The 16,872-nt window shown below is 51.3% G+C and overlaps 5 protein-coding genes across 5 annotated transcripts; 1 reads left to right on the plus strand and 4 right to left on the minus strand.

The window, feature by feature from the left end:
* Positions 1-4,224: 4,224 nt before the first annotated feature.
* Positions 4,225-5,115, minus strand: STEHIDRAFT_111980 (uncharacterized protein; the record flags this gene model as incomplete). Its single annotated transcript, XM_007305396.1, has 1 exon — positions 4,225-5,115. One exon carries the CDS (start codon positions 5,113-5,115, stop codon positions 4,225-4,227), a length of 891 nt encoding a protein of 296 aa, XP_007305458.1.
* An 829-nt stretch (positions 5,116-5,944) lies between these two features.
* Positions 5,945-8,468, minus strand: STEHIDRAFT_80780 (malate dehydrogenase). Its single transcript, XM_007305216.1, has 7 exons — positions 8,081-8,468; positions 7,910-7,993; positions 7,844-7,849; positions 7,749-7,772; positions 7,078-7,641; positions 6,698-7,018; positions 5,945-6,635 (listed from the first exon to the last, which is right to left on the minus strand). The coding sequence occupies exons 1-6, from the start codon at positions 8,312-8,314 to the stop codon at positions 6,896-6,898; spliced, it is 1,035 nt and encodes a 344-aa protein (XP_007305278.1). The 5' UTR covers positions 8,315-8,468; the 3' UTR covers positions 5,945-6,635; positions 6,698-6,895.
* Positions 8,469-9,880: 1,412 nt separating this feature from the next.
* Positions 9,881-11,766, plus strand: STEHIDRAFT_132008 (DUF1768-domain-containing protein; the record flags this gene model as incomplete). Its single annotated transcript, XM_007305397.1, has 11 exons — positions 9,881-9,994; positions 10,055-10,109; positions 10,186-10,346; positions 10,421-10,472; positions 10,563-10,732; positions 10,808-10,859; positions 10,947-11,179; positions 11,246-11,336; positions 11,403-11,440; positions 11,495-11,581; positions 11,656-11,766. The coding sequence occupies 11 exons, from the start codon at positions 9,881-9,883 to the stop codon at positions 11,764-11,766; spliced, it is 1,164 nt and encodes a 387-aa protein (XP_007305459.1).
* A 302-nt stretch (positions 11,767-12,068) lies between these two features.
* Positions 12,069-13,432, minus strand: STEHIDRAFT_169345 (ADP-ribosylation; the record flags this gene model as incomplete). Its single annotated transcript, XM_007305398.1, has 8 exons — positions 12,069-12,372; positions 12,476-12,630; positions 12,687-12,724; positions 12,790-12,811; positions 12,874-13,028; positions 13,090-13,204; positions 13,267-13,325; positions 13,389-13,432. 8 exons carry the CDS (start codon positions 13,430-13,432, stop codon positions 12,070-12,072), a joined length of 891 nt encoding a protein of 296 aa, XP_007305460.1.
* Positions 13,433-14,583: 1,151 nt separating this feature from the next.
* Positions 14,584-16,060, minus strand: STEHIDRAFT_158030 (uncharacterized protein; the record flags this gene model as incomplete). Its single annotated transcript, XM_007305399.1, has 4 exons — positions 14,584-15,032; positions 15,119-15,289; positions 15,361-15,451; positions 15,512-16,060. 4 exons carry the CDS (start codon positions 16,058-16,060, stop codon positions 14,584-14,586), a joined length of 1,260 nt encoding a protein of 419 aa, XP_007305461.1.
* Between the last annotated feature and the right edge of the window lie 812 nt (positions 16,061-16,872).

Raw genomic sequence — 16,872 nt, forward strand, 5'->3', positions numbered from 1 at the left:
TCGTGACAACAAACACATACACTTACAGTGGCAAAAAGAACGTGGTGGTCATAGATAGGTAGCCTCGGGAATTAGAGTGTTCGGATCTATCCACCCAGTCTCCAGCTCGACGAAAGTCATCGTAAGATCCGTGACTGCCGCTCATGATAAGTGCATCATGAGAGCACGGAAAGAATCGAATCACATCTAGGAATATCGCAAGCAGGCGAGTGCCCTGATAATATTGACATCATTGCCAGTGGCGAATCAAATTAGACAGAAATAATACAAGTACTGCAATACTGCAAAAGTCTACCATACGTGTATAAAGACCTTAACCGGGTCTGGTAGCGCTTCTAAAAATCGATATTAGTGAAGAACCGGAGAGAGAATCATAGCCGGTACGGTCACACTTTGTACAGAAAGTTTCTTTAATGACGGATCATGTGGTTTCCCCTGCGGATATCACGAAAGGAACGGCGTTAGGATCAGTCCGTCGTAATGTACTGATGTCAAGTTTCATGGATGCTGACCTGTTCCGTTCCTTCGCTCAGAAAGTTACTTCTAGGATTGCCATCAATGTGCCTTGAGAGACCCAGGTTACTCCCACCAGGACAAGGTCAGCCCGTGTGACGAGCCGGCCACCTATGGTGATTGGGGTTTCCTACAAGGATTTAATGGTTAGTATGGTGGTCTGAAAGTAGGTGGTGGGATATTTCTTACAGTGAAGGTTTTTTCGACCGCGCAAGCAATACGATAGATGAGCTGTTCGACACTGATAGATTCGCCATCACGGTTGCGCAGATGAATTTGTCTCTCAGTCCTCTGAACAAGGCATCTCGAAGGCTAGTAACACTTATCAGTACTGTAGAATAGCTGGAGAATCAAAAGTTGACAGCTAACCGATATACGAATTTTAACTGTCTTTGACGGCAGAAAAGAGTCCATCGAAATAGTTGACGTACTATGAAGCGCAAAGTCCCTTTGAAGAATACTCTCTACGAGTACTCCGGGCGTCGCGCTTCCGTCACTGTTCTGCCTGACAAGGAACATGGGGTGCGAGCGGAGAACTTCTCGGCCGCGAGCCGCGGAGCCTGGCCAAGGAACAAAAAGATCCTGACGTACGACTCTGTGTTGAGCGACCACATCTGGAATGGAAGAGTGTACTCCGACGATGGGAAAACGGTTGGCGAGCATGGTCAATTGCTCTCGAGCAAATGTGGCAGTTAGAGAGCCTCGATTATCGCCGACAATACACTGAAGAGTGTATGAGTAATCAAAAGAGATTTTCTGTGATAGGGATGCTTTACCTGCATGTTTCTCTATGTTATGGAGGGATACGTGGTCTACAGGCTGCTGATATGTCGGGTAAGGTGACTCCCGCTTCGAGTCTGCACCTTAATATATTCCGCGCGGTGGCCAAGATCGACAGCACCTAAGTCACCAAAAGTAAAACAAGGAAACATCTTTGGACAGCATTGGCCATCGACCCTCTTTGTGAGAAACTTGACAAAAATACAAAGAGCGTAGGTGCGTGAGCGATGTACTCGCTAATCCTTTTGAAGACGGATGATAAAGTTCACAGAGCCGTTAAAGGCTTAAGTGTTATCTGGTTTCCTTCCGGGGTTTTCAAGTCAAGCCTCACTGCATTTGTGATCGTACAGAACTGGGAGATGGATATACCTTCTGAGCCATACCTCGTCAAAATCATGCCGTACATACGGTCATTGTTTCGCCTATAAATAAAGTTTAGTGCGCTGGTCTTTCGTTCTTAATATACGGGTCACGATGATGTTACGGTCTGGAAAGAGCCGCAACCCAAGGCATCGTCTCTAGGAACACAGGCTTCCATTGCGGTCAAGTGAGACAGCCATTAGGGTGTACGTTAGGATATCGAAGTACGCTTGTCATGAGGGCAGAACAAAACCCTGAGAAAGTAAAGGTCGCTTTCGCAAAATCTCATGTCGAGCGCAATAGCTGAAGCGTGAGTGTTGTAGCGTAACGTACAAAAGTGCCTTCGTCCTGATGCACGATGTACAGGCATTGCCCCTAACATTCAGCAATAAGGGGAGAACGGACTGTTATGCCTCAGATTGAATGGACAAGATCCGCGATGCGGTCTGGGGAAGTCAAGGCAGGAAATTCCCACTGAAAGATAGGAAGGAAGTGCGATGCCCACGCCGCTTCAGCGAGGGGCACCACTTACCGGAATACTCCCCGGTGGCGAACGCATTGAGGCAGAGAAGGGTAGTGAAATGAAGGAATGATGATTCATCTGAGGAAACGGATCAAGTCAACGGAGATAATAAGGGTAGATTAACGACCCTTGCCTACCCCACGTCCAGGATTTGGACCGCATTGGTTCGGAGTGAGGCTGATGTGCCTTCTCGGATGGTGTTAATACTGATGACTCGCTGAGTAGGCATAGAAATACGCACGTCGAAATGATGCCTCGAGTCAAAGGTGGTGCAAGTGTACGTACTCGGTCCGAAGAGAGAGGGCCATGCGAAGCTCCTTAGGTAGCAGTTTTTGTGGTGATTCGTGGACTATGCATAGCGGGAAGTCTCAGAGGCACGTTACAATCAGAATCCAAGAACTTGAAGAAGACGAGCAAGATGTGGATCCAGATGATCGTAAAGATGGACCCGTGCATTTTCGACCAGTATATCTTGTTTCAAGTTTGAACCAGTTGTTGTCGGGGTAGAAGAATCGTCAATGAGCAACGAAGGTGACATGTCGACACGTCACTTGGGCCAGTGTTATGCTTTCGAGGTGTTTTGCAAGAGGGACCAATTAAGCGCCTGAGATGAAGCGGAGTATCAACGTAGGATACTTATTGGGACGGAGTCTAAAACAAAATCTTGGCAGCTGCGTCGTGCAAGGCGTTTTCCCTCGTTCGGCGGTGTCACTGCATCTTCAATTACCTATGACTTGTTGAGGTGTACTAACTCACACGATCGCAAAGCGATCGAAACCAAATGAATCATTGAGCTGATGGATATATTTATTTCTGATCCAACGAACGAGTGGACATGATCCGGACGCGGTCAACTTCTCAGAAAAGATTATAGTTGGTAGAAGATCCTCAGATGGAAGTCATACATGCGCTACAGCCCCGGACAGTTTGAGAATCGGATACAAGTATATATCTGTGGCCATCCTCGCGTGTTAGATATTCCTCAGCTGCCACCGATGGACAGGATTTTCAAACGAAAGTCACTTCCGAACAAAAAGAGCATGAGATAGGGACGAAAGAAACCACACGAAGGAAACATCGCGTACGTATAACCTCACGAGTCACTAGCAAATCCATAGAACAGAGCACTAACAGCACGTCGAGAACAGGCGGGGCGGCGGCCACTCGAGGGGCTCTGGAGAACGGGCGATTCGACCTCGTCGACCACGAGATAGAACGGAGGCCGTGACTGACGGGGGTCAGTGTCTCTCGCAAAGAAACGGTGGTTCCTCTTGACGAGAGCAATAAACCGAGCTTCGGCCGTCCGTTTGAGATTCATGGTCGGACCATGCCACCCTGCGATATGCCGGTAGACCATGGCGAATACGTCTTCGCCACTCGGCATGCGAGGCGGGTCACGTTGGAACACGGCCCACTCTGCGCGTGCGACCGCCATACGCACATTTTTAGGGAGGGAGTCCAAAAATGCGGAGAAGACGAGTATCCGAGTCAAGTAGAGTGCGTCAAAGTAGCGCTCGGCTAACTCGGTGCGATGAGATGTTGCTTGAGCACCGAGAGTGGCAGTGTCCACGACGGCGCCCAGGTGTTGAACTGCGGAAATCAGATCTTGTGAGAGTTTGTTCTCTCGAGCTTCCTCTGCTGTCTGATTTGGCGAGTACGAGAAGTAGAAGCTCCAATACGCGCTTACCCCGCGCATAAGCTCCAACGTCTGTCGTTTTGGCTCCTTGATCTTAGGTGGCCTACAGAGGTTGAAATCCAGGAATTAGAGAATGGCGGTCATACATTCGGCGTCGACATACCTTCTCTCCATGAATATGCCCCACACGCGAACGCTGGTCAACGGTTGGGGGGTGGCCAGTTGCCCAACAGAGAGGGGGTCGCGATCGGTATAAGCGGACGATCTTGTATGTGACGAAGGATGTAGTATTGCAGAGGGGGTGAGCAGAGGTTCTAGTTCAGCTAAGGCTTCATTGACGAGTAAATCCAGATCGTTGACATATCCCGCTGATACGACATGGTCAATATGCAACATGCAAAAAACAACGATATCATTGCTCACGCTGATGACAGAACTCATAGAAGATGAGACCGTCCGGAGTGACAGAGTCTACATCATTCCACATGAACCGAAATACCCTGTCATCGGTCGGAATAGAGTCGGACTTCTCACAACTCCATAAGCCCATAAACTGTGGCCAACTAGGCCATTCCAAGTGATCGTAGAGGCGGTGCCTATAATGGTCCCAGCCTAGAGTTACCAGACTATTGTACCGAGTGTTCAGACGGCGCCGTGTTACTTCCGGAAGCTCACTCCAAGGCAGATGGCTCGGTTTCGACATCGTCACCGGAGTCGCTTCACCGACTATGGAACACCGACTCGGAATGGAAACAGAAGCTGACCCTGCATGATCTACGAAGGGAGCCTGAACAGCGGGTGTCGAAAGTACTTGAGTCTGGCTTTGGCGGGGCACTTTGTGGATTTTATACAGAACAGAGGTAGTTGTGAGTACAGAGGTGACAGGGGTACCGATTGCGATGGGAGGTGGTGCAGAGGGAGCAGGGGTTCGCACGGAAGTAATCAGAGCAGAAGTAGGAGTCCGGAGAGCACGAGCTGAGACTGTACGTGGAGGTGTAGTACCGGTAGGACTGGGTGGCCGCCAGAGGTGTCTTCGGTCTGCATATCGACGAGCGGGCGTAGGCGTGACAGGATCGGGAACTGGCGAGGGATGGGTGGTAATGCGAGGTGGAGTAGAAGGTGGAAGAATAGCAGGAATTTGCACTTGGAATAGATCAGCATTAACGGAGGCAAGCTCTAGGTCATCGCGACGTTGGCGTTTTGCATGATGGACTTGTATATCGCTGTTAGTATCACTTTCGCATAGACGTTTCCCCGGAGTCACTTTGGAGGTTCGTTCGGCAGGACGTTTGGCCCGAGGCATACTTACTAGTAGGTGAATGGAATCAGGTAAGAGGCAAAGATACAGAAATCAAGAGTCGAGAGTATGTTGTGGTTGTAGAAGAAGAAACGGAAGGCAGCGCTATCGTGATAAGCGAACACGTTGTTTTGGGTTGTTTGCCTCACGTGACTCGTGTCACCATCTTGACACACGGTCCTGGTGTCTGCGTTTCCTTATTGGACACTCATTTTAAACTCAAACTCTTGCAATAAGTAGTAGGGTCAAAGCAAGGACGGGAAAACGGCTTTGCATCGGGCATCATCGTGATACTAACTATCAGCTAAGTCATTAAACTCGTCGTGGGCTCGTCCGAGTCCAACGTATCGCGGGTTGTGCTTCTGGCCACATAAGGTGAGAGCAAGCGAGTGAGTCGAATGCTCTGAGCCCCAGAGCATACTCATAACGTCTACGTATAGAATCACGACAGAATATTCTATTTTCTAAGCAAGAAGACAATCGACAGAGGATAATCAGATTCAAGAATCAGAAACCGTACACATGTGAGCTAATCCCAAGCTTGTTGAGTCCCAAGAAACAACGAGAGCCTGTCCTGCTCTTGAAGACGAAGACGAAAGATGGTGTTGGTGTTGGTGTGGCGAGTGGCAATCCGTTCGAACCTCGAGTTGACGATCGCCAATCGGTGCCACCTCGGGAAATTCCGACGCGCAACCTCGCGCAACATTTTCGATCGCGAACGCCACGTTCCTCCTCTCGCCACACCAGTTTTCCTCTCCCGAGTCCCTCCTCAGCACACAACACACAACCTAAAAGTGCCACACCACAACCCTCCTTCCATCCCACAAAATCCTAGGGGAAAACAAACCAAAACTCACGACACACCCAATCCCAAAGAAATAAACCAATGTCAGCCCCAAAACCCTCCCAACCCTCCATCCTCTTCGCCCGCTCCCTCCTCGCCCTCCTCCCCACCTGGCCCATCCTCTCCACCGCCATCTCCGAATCCTGGGGCGGTCCGTCCGCAGCGCAGAAACTGCCCTGGCTCGCGGGCGAGCTCGTCGATTCGTTCTTTCCTCCCGATAATGACAATGACAGCGTGGGAGGAGCAGGAGGAGGAGAGCCGGCGCCGGACGCGGAGTGGGTGGAGGAGATGTTGTTGCAGGTTATGGAGGATGAGTTCGATGTGGTCGTGCAGGATGGGAGCGCACAGTTGTTTGCGAGGGAGATCGTTAGGGCTTATGACAAGATCGTTTCGAATTCTGGGTCTGTGGCGAGTGTTGAGGAGTATGTGAGAGATTTGGAGGAGAAGGCGGCGAAGATGAAGGGACGGAAGATCAGTGTTCAGGTGCGGGATGAGACGCACGGCGAGGACGAGGAAGAGGAGGGAGAGTGGGAAGATGAGGATGGGGAGGAGGCAGAGGCGCCGGAGTTGATGGATACAAGTGCGGATGGGGAGGGAAGGGCGAAGGCAGAGCCGGTGGTGGATGAGGATGGCTTCACGCTTGTGCAGGGGAAGGGCAAGGGCAGGCGGTAACACTATCTATGTACGTAGATCTCGACCATGTATGTACTTTGCTCTCGAATGACAATCTTGTTTTTTTTCTAGCATATTGCCACCCTTACTGTGAAGGCTCCGTCTGAAAGGTTGTTGTACACCAGAGAAATGTATCTTGATTCACATCACGCCGTTTCGCAAAAGCACAACATGTAGAATTGAACCAATATCCCACCAAATCACATCTACCGATCTCTACAGACAGCAGATAGATAGAGCCGAGAGCGACAGAGCCTCTAGGAGACACGCTTAGGCGACGAAGGCGTATCCCTTCTCGATGTTCTTCTTGAGCTCGGGCAAGCAAGCCTCGAGGAGCTTCTCCTCCTCAGCGGAGATAGGACCGAGGGGATGGATCTTCTCGACACCGTTGACCTGTTGCAACACTCCATCAGCATCGCTCGAATCGAGACATGTAATAATGAGAGACTTACACCGAGCTCGACGTTGCTCGCAAAGAAGTCAATGCCCTTATCCTCGAACAACGGGCTCTTGACGAACGTGGGGGTGATCACGCCCTTCTCACCCTTCAATCCCCTCAGGAGCGCATTCGTGAACTTCGCACCGGCATACGCCATACTCAACGTCGCCGACCCAGCACCATCCTTCGCCTTAACAACCTCATCTCCACCGAACTGAATCCTCTTAACAATCGCCTCGTACGCCTCGCCCTTCACGGCCTTACCGTAGCTCGTCTGGCTCAGGAGGGGCACGATCGTAGGGCCGGAGTGTCCGCCCACGACGGTCACCACGGTCTCTTTCGGGTCGAGGGCGGACGAGGAGGTCGAGGCGGTGGAAGCGAGGAAGCGCGCGGCGCGGACGACGTCGAGTGTCGTTACGCCGAAAACGCGGGAGGGGTCGAAGACACCGGCTTTCTCGAGCGTGCGGGCGACGATGGGCACGGTCGAGTTGACGGGGTTGGAGATGACGAGGATGTGCGCTTGGGGGGAGACGCGGGCGACGGCGGCGGCGAGGTCGCGGACGATGGAGGCGTTGGTCTGCGAGGAGGGAAGGGTTAGAATTAGTTGAGGTGAGGAAAGGTGAGGTGGTTATGTCCGCGGAGCCACGACGGTGGAGGATTCATGAATCAGGCGAAGAGACGTACGTTGAAGAGGTCATCACGGGTCATCTTCATTCACATGAAGGAAATACGGGGTTAGACGGACGTCCGCAAACGTAAACTTTTGGGGAGAAACTTACACCAGGCTATTCGAAGACGCGTCAATTACAGGTACAAGAATATGGCCAGGCAGGTGTAAGACATACCTTGCGTGGAACACCAGCGGGAATGACGACGACCTTGACGCCCTCGAGAGCGGCATCGAGTTGGTCGGCAGCGTAACCAGTCACCTATACAATCACCCCATACAAAACAAACGTCAGCTATTACTTTAAAGCACACACACGAACACACGCCAAGGATGAAAAGTCACGTACCTCGCCAGCGGAGTCGATATGGCTGACATCGGCAGCAACACCGGGTGCGCCACGGATATCGTACAGACTGAGGCTGCTGACGTTCGGGTCGAGCTTAAGCAAAAGAGAGAGAGGCTGGCCGATACCTCCACCAGCGCCGAGGACGGCGACCTTGGTGTGACGTGCGGGCGAAGAGGAGAACGCGCGCGTGGCGAGGGGGGTCGAGACCGAGCGGAGAGCGGCACGGGCAAGCATTTTTTGTGTGCGTTTATGGACGGGGTCGTAAAGGACGTGGGGAACGACGCAGACGACGACGACGACGGTGAGATGGTGGTGGTTAGGAAAAAGAAGAGAAATTCGAGAGAAAGTCAGTTGACGACAATTCGGACTTGTTCGTGGGATGCGGGCGGGCCCGGCGGTTCCGGGTTCGCCCCTTTCCGGCTGGCTTCCGTTCGCGGCGGTTCACTCTTTTCTGCAGAAACAAGTCCAGTGATTGGACTGTACCGTGGCAGACTGCAATACCTTTGGGACAATAATCTCCCAAATTTATTTCTGCGCATCCAGAGGGCAGGGACTGGATCGGTGTTGTCTGGACAGTGTTAAGGCGTCGACAATATTTACAGTGGGTCGTCATCGCACACGTCGTTTGGGTAGGGCTAGTCTCCTACAAGCAGAATAGCCCGTATTTCAACCGGCAAGCGAGAGCCATTGGCAGGATGGCCTGCTCACAGTCATTCATTTTTATACAACTTCTTTGACATTCAACATTGCGTCCTGTTGGGCTTAGAAAGTCTATGTGGCGCGAGTCTAGAACACCCGCGTGTATACGTGTTACTTCGTCCTGTGCGTGGACTTTGTGGTCCAGAAAAGCTATAGACTTCCTATACGATGTACACCTAAAAATCAAAGAGGAGGACATCCAGCCCCTCTATACACGATCTTTGCCCCCAAGCCGATGTTCTCGAACGAGTCTTAGGTATCACAAATTAAAAGTTGGTATAACTTGCCCATGACCCTTTTTCGTGTACGTGCACTCTCGATATGTAATGCTCACTGAACATACCTTGTGCTCTTACAAACGAAGAGGTACTCTACGAGCATCATTAACACCGGCGGTACACGACTGCAGCGCCTGCAAATGCTCACAGGTTCGAGGCTACGCCGACTTCGCGTATGAAGATCGTTCACCGTAAGCCTTTGTCATTGGTTGTAAGTTGTTAGGAGCCGATATACCCCACGGCAAATTGCTCTCCTAGGTTTCGAGGAAACCTCTACCTTTTCGCCGCTGGGCCACAACGGAGATGTGGCGAGTAAGTACGCACCGTCGGAGAAGGTCGGAGCTCCAAAAATACATGTTTTGCTTTTGTGGCACCTGGCTTCTGGCTGACGTTCCAACGCTGGCCTATCCTCGACCGCCATTGATACCCTAAGATCATTGGACTTGCTCCTTTCGCGTTTAATGCAACAAGAATAGCGGTTGCTTTCTGGTCTGCGTATCTGTGAGTGATCGCGAACACCGCCTACAGTAGATCGAGCTCCCTTCCTCGAGGCATCCTCACGTCCCCCTCGCTCCTCCCTTTCTCACGCCTCTCAACCCTCGACTCACGTCTTCCTACTCGAATCACTTACCTTGGTACTAGACAACACTCACCGTCGTACCTGCATAGCCCCTTGCTGCTGCTGATCCACGAGTCAAACCTAAGTGCGGATCAGTGCCACTCGAGATACTTATAAGTTCGCCCTAGGACCGCGACGGAGTTGGATTACTTACTCCTACTCGAACCCATCAATTTTTGTTCAGACCGACCTCTAGACGCCACCATGGATATCTGCGCCTGGATACTCAGCTTTTTTACGTCAGAGATTCCACGACGTCCACGAACTGATCACCGAAGAAATCGAAGTACTGAAGATTTCGAGGCCGACCTCTGTCAGGTACTTAGCATCAGCATGCAGTACTTTCGAACGGGAACCGTACTGAGACGTTATACCTAGCAATGTCGGAAAGTACCCAGAGCTTACGACGAGACGACCAAAAGGTCACTCCCCTGTACGCATTTCTGTGCTCTGCTGCGGTCTCACTGGCACTGATATGCATAGATGCTGTGTCTTGTTTTTCTTGCCAGACTGCAGCAGAAAATGTGCAGAACGGGCTGGAGCTATACCGACAAGCTCATCCACGAGAACTAGGCGTGTCGTGGGTTCCACCTCTGCGTTCAGTCCGTCGACAACCGCGCTATCCTCGACAGCTCTTTCACCATTCTCTAGTACGGACGATCTCTGCGAGGTTGGTTTACTCGTTATCCTAGTTGTCTCATTTTGTCCTTTCAATATCCTCTAACACTCCTCTCGTATGCCTAGTTCTGTGGCGTGAAGCAGAAATGGACAGACTCGACAGGCTTCACACACCCATGTAAGTCTCACCGTCCAAAGGCTCATCGTCGTCCAAGCCCATTCCGACCGAGGGCGTCATCATCTTAATCCCTAATCTTAATCTTTACAGACTGCGGCAAAACCTGCGCACGAAAGATGCGCACGAACAGCCAGAACAGGCCCATATCAATGAAATCGCCACTGGTCGGCTTCCAGGCGATCTCGACGCCCATGGCTAATGGGGGCGATCAGGCGCAGGCGCAAGCGACGACTGGCCAGGCCTCGTCGGAACTTTGTGAGGTACGTACGTGGCTGCGCGGGAGATCCTTGATGTCATACTGCACGGTATATAAGCTCATCTGTCGTGGTACTTAGGTATGCGGCAAACGACCAAAGTATGTCGAATCGGATGGACGGAAACATCCATGTAAGTCCTTCAGCGACCATCCCGCACTTTCTGATCGTTAGTTTCTTTGACCGTGTCACACTCATCACTGATGATCCCCATTATCAGACTGCAGCAGAACTTGCGCCGCCACACGAACGCCGCTAAAACCCCAAAACACCCAGCCCTTCTCACCAACGAGTCCAATCTTCCTCCCCGGCGAAGCCACTGACCCGACGAATGCCATCCTCTTCTACCATCGTCATGAACCACATTATGGCTTCACGAACTTCTCGGACCATCCTGTTACCTACAAAAAGAAGGTGTACCCGACGAGCGAGCATCTGTTTCAGTCGTTCAAGGTATGTTCGAGCGTTTCTTAAAATCCGTGGTGATGCGTGGAATGTCGGTCTGATCAGGAGGGTCAGTTTTTGAAGTATAAACCTGAGATCGCTGAGAAGATCAGACAATGCGAAAATCCGAGGGCGGCATTCCAAGAAGCGAGGAAATACGCATCAGGTCGGTGCTGATCCTGCGCTTGTGTGTCCCGCTTTCGTGTTTGTTTTGCTGATTGCGCTGGTTCAGACGTTCGGGCCGATTGGTTCAAAGTGAATATCCGGAAGGTGTGTGTGTTTCCCTGAATTTTGGGTGGACTACGATTGACGCGTCTCTATTAGATGGATGAGGCGATCGGACTCAAGTTCAAGCAGCATCCTGAGCTCAAAGATGAGCTGTTGGCTACGGGAAATAAACTACTCGTCGAGGTAAGTGGCCGTGATTTCTTATATCGTCTAGGCAGTCCTTATGCTCAGAGTAATACTGACACGACTGGTCACAGAACGCCGGTGCAGCAGATGCGTTCTGGGGTAACGGTGCTGATGGGCAAGGGCGCAACGAGTTGGGCAAGGCGCTCATGCGTCTGCGCAGTCGGCTTCGTGACGAGGCGTAGGGTGGAGGCGATGGATCCTCTCCAAACTTCCCGCACAGTACGACACCATCACCGGAACCTCGACACAGCCTCTATGGTCTTACGGTTTAGTATATGACGAGTAGTGCTATGTTGTATGTACTTCTATGCCTCCATGTCGGTCGTTTTAAAGGTATCTTATGAGCTCCTTTGACTGACTTGTTTGGACAGTCTTCCGTGTATGTGATCTGACACTTCTTTGATGACAAATAAATAACCTGTAATACATAGTAGTGATATGCTAACCAGAATACATATATATGCTTCGAGCACTCAGGAGTATACTCAGTCCAGCCAGAGCTTCCCCCTCGACTCTCCATCGGAGCTGATCAACCCCAGACCCATCAAGATCGCAGAGATGTCCCCACTGACACCACTTAGACTTCCGGTGGTATCCTCGAGCGTATCGTCGTCCGAATCGTCCAAGCCCAGCTCGGAGAACAGCTCTTCCAACGCTTCGTCCCCATCCAGATCGACTGGGTCCGGGAAATCGGGCTCGTACATGACGACGAACGCAGGTCGAACCGCATCGTTATCGTACACGACCGTCTCCTCGTAATTCAGATCTCCTCCTGGTTGGCCGGTCACCTGTGTTAATAAAATGAAAGGACGAGCATGCCATGAGTATCGTATATCAGCCAGCGGGATCAAAGAGAACACAAAGGTGTGGCGATGCAGTGAACGCGCATACCGAGTCGTAACCGCGAGGCGCGGCTTTGAGACGCTGGTCTGTGCGTGTCAGGATGCGTGGCCTCCCTAGAACGACGCGTGCGAGGATCATGGCCTTTGAGTTTGAGGCCTGGAGCTCCGCAAGTCCAGATGCGTCGTCGACGTAGTCGTCAGCCTCTATGAAAGATAGTTTGTGAGAGCCTCCAAATACAAAGGAAGAATGCGAAACTTACTCGATGAGATTGAGGTTAGGTAGATCCCTTTTCCGAATCTATTGTATGGTGAACGAGCCTAAGAACCTTTTGAAGATGTTGCGATGGCAAAGGATGTTCGTACCTCTGGAAATTATGCCTCGCGCCTGTGCGATCACGGAGCGCCATGAGACCTCGAGAGCGCACGCAATAAAATATGGGGACGTACCGCTTCGTTCCACCTCAAATGATCCACGAAGTATAGAGCAGAGCGCGCACGAAGACGATAGACAAGGCTGGGCATAGCTGTCTTCTTGGCCAAGAGGGCAGCCTTTGGGTGTACCATGAAACTGAAAGGACTCCGTATGAAATGCCTTCCTGTCTCTAAAGGAATGAGACACGTTAGAGGCATCGCGGGTGGAGTGCACAGTGAAGTCAATTTCACCTATATTTCTCGTACGACTGCATGCCCTCCTTGTCGTACTTGACCTCGAAGATCTTCGTAACACGCATTCTTTCTTTGTTGCTGTGCTTCCATCCTGAGAGGAATAGTTCCTCGACTGGCAATGCAAGCTCTCAGTGTTGGAGTGGACGAGGACTCTCATTCATCCCCGAGACTCACTATAGAAGAACCGGGTGTCAACTCGCTCAACTGAGACCAGCTCAGGGGACGAAAACAGACTATCAATACGTTTAGGATGGTCAGTTCCAGAGATAGTGAGGTATAAAAGCAAGGGTCTTCACCTTGTGGTGCAGTTGAACGGAAGGGCTTTCGGGAAGGAAGGCATGATGGAGCTGTGTCAGTTGTCGCTTTCCTGGCTGTGCCTTATAAGTTAGGGGAACAATGGACACCAGGAAAACACGAGGCTGGCACAAAGGTAAAGGGCTGGCCAAGCACAACGTTCCAGGCTCGTGAATACGCAGTGGCATGCCATTAATTGCAGATCGCGATATTTCTTGTGTGGCGATACAGTCGACATGCAACCAAGGATCGAAACAGTGGCTTGCTTTAAGCTTCCCGTGCATGGTTAAAAGCCGACATACTCTCCAAAGACGTGTTGATTATGATCTGGTCAGCGAGACTACATCATTCGAACCCAAAGAAACTAGCAGAATGGTCAAGTAGCAATGATATCCATGTCCCGGTTGTTGACAGACCGCTGACAGCCAAACACTCAAGAGATATTGAGTACTGCCAGTTCTACCGTGCGCAACAGGTGATTAGACTTGACCTGGAGATGTTGAACTCGTTGTGGGAGGCAGCGATGTGGCAGTGGCCGCGCAGTAATAAGTATGACTCGGAGTATCAGCGAAGGCGAGCACCAAAGGCATGAGGAGGAAGCATACTAGTCTAGAAAGGAAGGACTCGGACTCACTGATCATGACGGTCATGAGGTCACTCGAAAAGGTAAAAGGTATAACAATGAATGGTCTCGAAAATCTTGAAGCAGAATGGCTGGGTCGCAAAAGCCTCAGCCCGTTCCGAAAGCCCCACAGCGGGTGTAGTAGCGACAAGGATACCAGGCAAGAAGAGACAGGGTACTACGCTGTCTCTAGGTTTCTGGGGCCGGTGGGGAGGATGCCAGTGGTCGGGATGCCGAGGATACGTGATTCTTTGTAGTAGTCGCTTCATATACAGTTCTGGATTGGTCGGAGCACGTGCATGGCGAGGGTATAGGATTGTGCGATCCTCAAAGGAGGTATGTCGCGGAACGTTCAAGTTGAAGTCGCAAGTCCGAGGATGCATAGGGATGCATGACACCGACAAAGTGTGGCGAGGTGTTTATATATGCGGCGATAGCCGGAACACGAATTGTGGCCACGCACGAAACTCACAAATCATGTAATACTAACTGCACACTTTACCAATGTTTCCGCATTGCTTATAACGAAGTTACAGGTACAAAAATCAATCATATCCATGTATCACTGCACCACCTCAATATCCCGCCCAGATCAACCTCTCATGCTCCTTCAAGACCGCCTCTACCTCCTCTAGATCCGCCTCCTTCACCAATAAATCCCAAAATTCTTGCGCCTGGCTCCTACTCCTCCTCCCATGTACGAACCGGTTATTACTCGGGAAAGTATACCCTTCAGCCGTACTTGATATGACGTTCCAGGTCTCGTCCTCCGTCAAACTGCCAGTCTTCTTACGCGCGAGGAGCTCAAGATAGACGGCGATACACATGGAGAGCCTATCCTCGGCATCGCCGGAACGGCCAAAGGCGGAGGAGACTTGCAAGAGGTTGGCGATGCGGTTGATGGACGTGGACGAGTTGTTTCCGGCCCCATGGTAGATAGAAGGACTGAAAAACACGGCGTCGCCCTTCGAGAGGGGGACTTGAACTTTGTGGGCCTCAAAGAAAGCCTTGAACTGATCAACGTCTGGATGAACGATTGATATGACGTTAGTTGCGGCGATAGAGTGGTCGAACAGCTAGGAAGGGAGATGACGGGAACGGGAAACTGACTCTGAGCTAGATAACCAGCGTCATAAAGGTTTGAGTACGGCAGAAACTTGGTAGGACCAGATTCCATGGGCATATCGACGTGCGCAATGGCGCCTTGAAGGGTGAGGTAGTGGGCCGCCATATGCATGTGAGTGGGAAAAAGTGCCGCAGAACCGGACTCGACCACTTTATCTAGTAGGTAGAGGGGGAAAGAGTAAGATCTCATGAGACACGGCGGCTACTAGATGAGAACACAGACTGACCACCATGGATGACAGGGTTGTGAACGGCGGAGCCCATATGATAATCCCTGTGCATTCTTTGAGCCTTATTTCCTGGGATGCACTGGCTAATCTGTGCAAGACGGGTAGGCATGGGTGAAGACCGCGAACAAGTGTACGAAGTATGGCTTACCTGGCTCGTCATCTGGTACCATGGGCCCAACCACGCACCAGAAGCAAGCGCCACAACATCGTTCTTATAGTAGTCGACGAACGCCTTTGGACTCTTCAAGACATGTTTCTTCCCCGTGTCGCATACAATATAGTTCTCTTCCCGCTCCTTTGTGTCGATAGCCCTCTGCTCCTCGATAAGCTCCGTCAACACCTTCGTGCTCTCATCCAACTCATCAAGGTTGTCGTATGCCCCTTTGAAGATGGCAACACCAGGACCGGAGCGGAGGACACTGATGAACTCCTCGCGGAGAGGGAGGTTGGCAGGGTCGGTCCAGTTGGATGTTAAAAGGCCTTGCTTGCGAAGAGAGGGGCAGTCGTAGATTGGGACGAGGTCGGCTGCGATGGAGGAGGCCAGAGGGTACGAGGAGGCGGATGCCTTTCGACCGATGATGAGCTGCTGGAACTCATCGAAGGAGATGTCGTCGTTCGTGAGATATGGCTCAATAAGAGGCAGAGTGACGCCATGAAGGTCGGTCAGGGGCTTTACACTTCTGCTAGTACCGTTCATGTTGGGCAAATAAGAGTGGCCTGTTCGTGTAACGCAGTACTAGGCTCAAAGATACGGGGATTGGGAGGACGAACAACAAGAAGGCAGGTGTTTTAAGGGTGTCTGCCTGGGTACCTATGAGCAGAAGACGAATCTGAGGGCCAGCTATTGGCCACTATATAGCATCGATATCCTAGCCAGGACCAATCCCCTATCGTCCGTGGAAGCCTCCGGATAAACCTCGGGTGTGGCCCAGAGAGTGTTTGCGCATTGATTTCAAATGCTTCTGCGAGGCGGCCATGCAGCTTGAGAGCGGAAACTCACCGGAGCTGAGACAAAGTCAGATCATCTCGATTTTAACATCATGTTTTACATCCAGAGAGATTTGTGTAGAGCGGTGCTGACCCTTTGAGCCGCGCGGACACACTGTTGGAGTATTGACGAGGGTTCAGTGATGACCACTTCTTCGTCTGGAAGAAGATTCCAAATCTCAGCATGTTGAGGCTGCAAGGAAACGTCACTAGATCAGTGGCGTGCTCTGTGGGTATGATTACGGCGTGTCTGCTCAATCGACCTACTCACGTTCATAGTAGACATTGACATGCACAGTTCGACAGCCCATAGGATTCTATGTAAAAGGAATATATATCTTGAGGGTAGATTGTCCGCCAAATGGACCAACACTGATTTATGGAGCGAAGCTTTTACTGAGCGTCGAGGAGAAACTGAGTTCCCGTACACTTGATAGCATGTTGCGAGTAGACATGTTCGCGCTAGAAAAGTCGATGAAGGGACCCTTGGTGGAAGAAAGACCGCTGAGGAGCGAGTCTTGC

The sequence above is a fragment of the Stereum hirsutum genome (assembly GCF_000264905.1).
Source record: "Stereum hirsutum FP-91666 SS1 unplaced genomic scaffold STEHIscaffold_9, whole genome shotgun sequence".
Classification (NCBI taxonomy): domain Eukaryota; kingdom Fungi; phylum Basidiomycota; class Agaricomycetes; order Russulales; family Stereaceae; genus Stereum; species Stereum hirsutum.

Bases quoted from the DNA above. Each gene is read 5' to 3' on its own strand.
- STEHIDRAFT_80780 (XM_007305216.1), bottom strand. From the start codon at position 8,314: ATGCTTGCCCGTGCCGCTCTCCGCTCGGTCTCGACCCCCCTCGCCACG. The intron at 7,642-7,748 runs GTACGTCTCTTC...CCCTCCTCGCAG, and splicing joins CCCGTGATGACCTCTTCAAC to ACCAACGCCTCCATCGTCCG. The intron at 7,019-7,077 runs GTAAGTCTCTCA...GTGTTGCAACAG, and splicing joins CGAGCAACGTCGAGCTCGGT to GTCAACGGTGTCGAGAAGAT.